Source organism: Calidris pugnax, unplaced genomic scaffold, assembly GCF_001431845.1.
Source record: "Calidris pugnax isolate Ruff unplaced genomic scaffold, ASM143184v1 scaffold571, whole genome shotgun sequence".
Lineage (NCBI taxonomy): Eukaryota > Metazoa > Chordata > Aves > Charadriiformes > Scolopacidae > Calidris > Calidris pugnax.
Genome location: NW_015091263.1, coordinates 81,909 through 83,922, shown reverse-complemented (window position 1 = coordinate 83,922; position 2,014 = coordinate 81,909). Strand labels below are relative to the sequence as shown.

At 64.3% G+C, this 2,014-nt stretch overlaps 1 protein-coding gene across 1 annotated transcript in view; it reads right to left on the bottom strand.

Moving 5' to 3' along the window:
* Positions 1–1,066: 1,066 nt before the first annotated feature.
* Positions 1,067–2,014, bottom strand: part of LOC106898902 (sphingosine 1-phosphate receptor 1-like) — a 5,773-nt gene continuing 4,825 nt past the window's right edge. The window contains exon 3 of the mRNA XM_014960482.1: positions 1,067–1,146. Within this exon, the coding sequence (XP_014815968.1) occupies positions 1,067–1,146 (80 nt within the window). The remainder of the gene's footprint in view (positions 1,147–2,014) is intronic.

Sequence of the window (2,014 nt, the reverse complement as noted above, 5' to 3'; positions counted from 1 at the left end):
GGGGACAGGACAGGGGGGGAAATGGGGGAGCCCCAGGGACAAGGGATGGGGACAAGGGACCAGGATGGGGACAGGGATGGGGACAAGGGGGGGGACAGGGACCAGGATGGGGACAAGGGACACGAGATGGGGACAGGGATGGGGACCAGGGATCGACAAAAGGACCAGGGATGGGGACAGGGACAAGGACAGGGACATGGATGGATACAGGGACCAGGGATGGGGACAAGGACGGGATGGGGACAGGGACAGGGATGGACACAGGGACAGGATGGGGACAGGGATGGGGACAGGAACCCAAGAGGAGCAAGGATGGAGACCAGGGATGGGGACAAGATGGGATGGGGACAGGGATGGGGACAGGAACCGGGACAGGAGCAAGGATGGAGACCAGGGATGGGGACACGGATGGTGACAAGGACAAGGATCAACATGGGCATGGGGACAGGGATGGGGACAGGGACACGGGATGGGGACAGGGATGGGATGGGGACAAGGACAGGGACAGGGATGGGGACAGGAACCCAAGAGGAGCAAGGATGGGGACAGGGATGGACACGGAGACACAGGTAAGGACAGGGATGGGTTGGGGACAGGGATGGACACAGGGATGGACACAGGGACCAGGGATGGACACAGGGATCAGGGATGAGGACAGGGATGGGGACAGGGATGGGATGGGGACAAGGACAGGGACCAGGATGGACACAGGGATGGGTTGGGGACAGGGATGGGGACAGGAACCCAAGAGGAGCAAGGATGGGGACAGGGATGGGATGGGGACAGGGACAAGGGTAAGGACAGGGATGGGGACAAGGGACCAGGAATGGGGACAAGGATGGGATGGGGACAAGGATAAGGATCAACACGAGCATGGGGACAGGGATGGGGACAGGAACCAGGGATGGGGACAGGGACCAGGACCATCCTGGAGGCCCTGGATGAGGGGGTTGAGGAGGGAGGTGGCCATGGCCAAGGTCAAGGAGGGTCCTTGTCCCCAAGGTGGAGGACAAGGGGGGGGGGACAGGGACCAGGGATGGGGACAAGGATCAACACAGGGATGGGGTCAGGGACCAGGACCACCCTGGAGGCCCTGGACAAGGAGGTTGAGGAGGGAGTTGGCCATGGCCAAGGTCAAGGAGGGTCCTTGTCCCCAAGGGGGAGGACAAGGGGGGGGGGACAGGGACCAGGGATGGGGACAAGGATCAACACAGGGATGGGGTCAGGGACCAGGACCACCCTGGAGGCCCTGGACAAGGAGGTTGAGGAGGGAGTTGGCCATGGCCAAGGTCAAGGAGGGTCCTTGTCCCCAAGGGGGAGGACAAGGGGGGGGGGACAGGGACCAGGGATGGGGACAGGGACCAGGACCATCCTGGAGGCCCTGGATGAGGGGGTTGAGGAGGGAGGTGGCCATGGCCAAGGTCAAGGAGGGTCCTTGTCCCCAAGGGGGAGGACAAGGGGGGGGGGACAGGGACCAGGGATGGGGACAGGGACCAGGACCATCCTGGAGGCCCTGGATGAGGGGGTTGAGGAGGGAGGTGGCCATGGCCAAGGTCAAGGAGGGTCCTTGTCCCCAAGGGGGAGGACAAGGGGGGGGGGACAGGGACCAGGGATGGGGACAGGGACCAGGACCATCCTGGAGGCCCTGGATGAGGGGGTTGAGGAGGGAGGTGGCCATGGCCAAGGTCAAGGAGGGTCCTTGTCCCCAAGGGGGAGGACAAGGGGGGGGGGACAGGGACCAGGGATGGGGACAGGGACCAGGACCATCCTGGAGGCCCTGGATGAGGGGGTTGAGGAGGGAGGTGGCCATGGCCAAGGTCAAGGAGGGTCCTTGTCCCCAAGGGGGAGGACAAGGGGGGGGGGACAGGGACCAGGGATGGGGACAGGGACCAGGACCATCCTGGAGGCCCTGGATGAGGGGGTTGAGGAGGGAGGTGGCCATGGCCAAGGTCAAGGAGGGTCCTTGTCCCCAAGATGGGGACCGGGGGGGGAACAGGGACCAGGGATGGGGTCG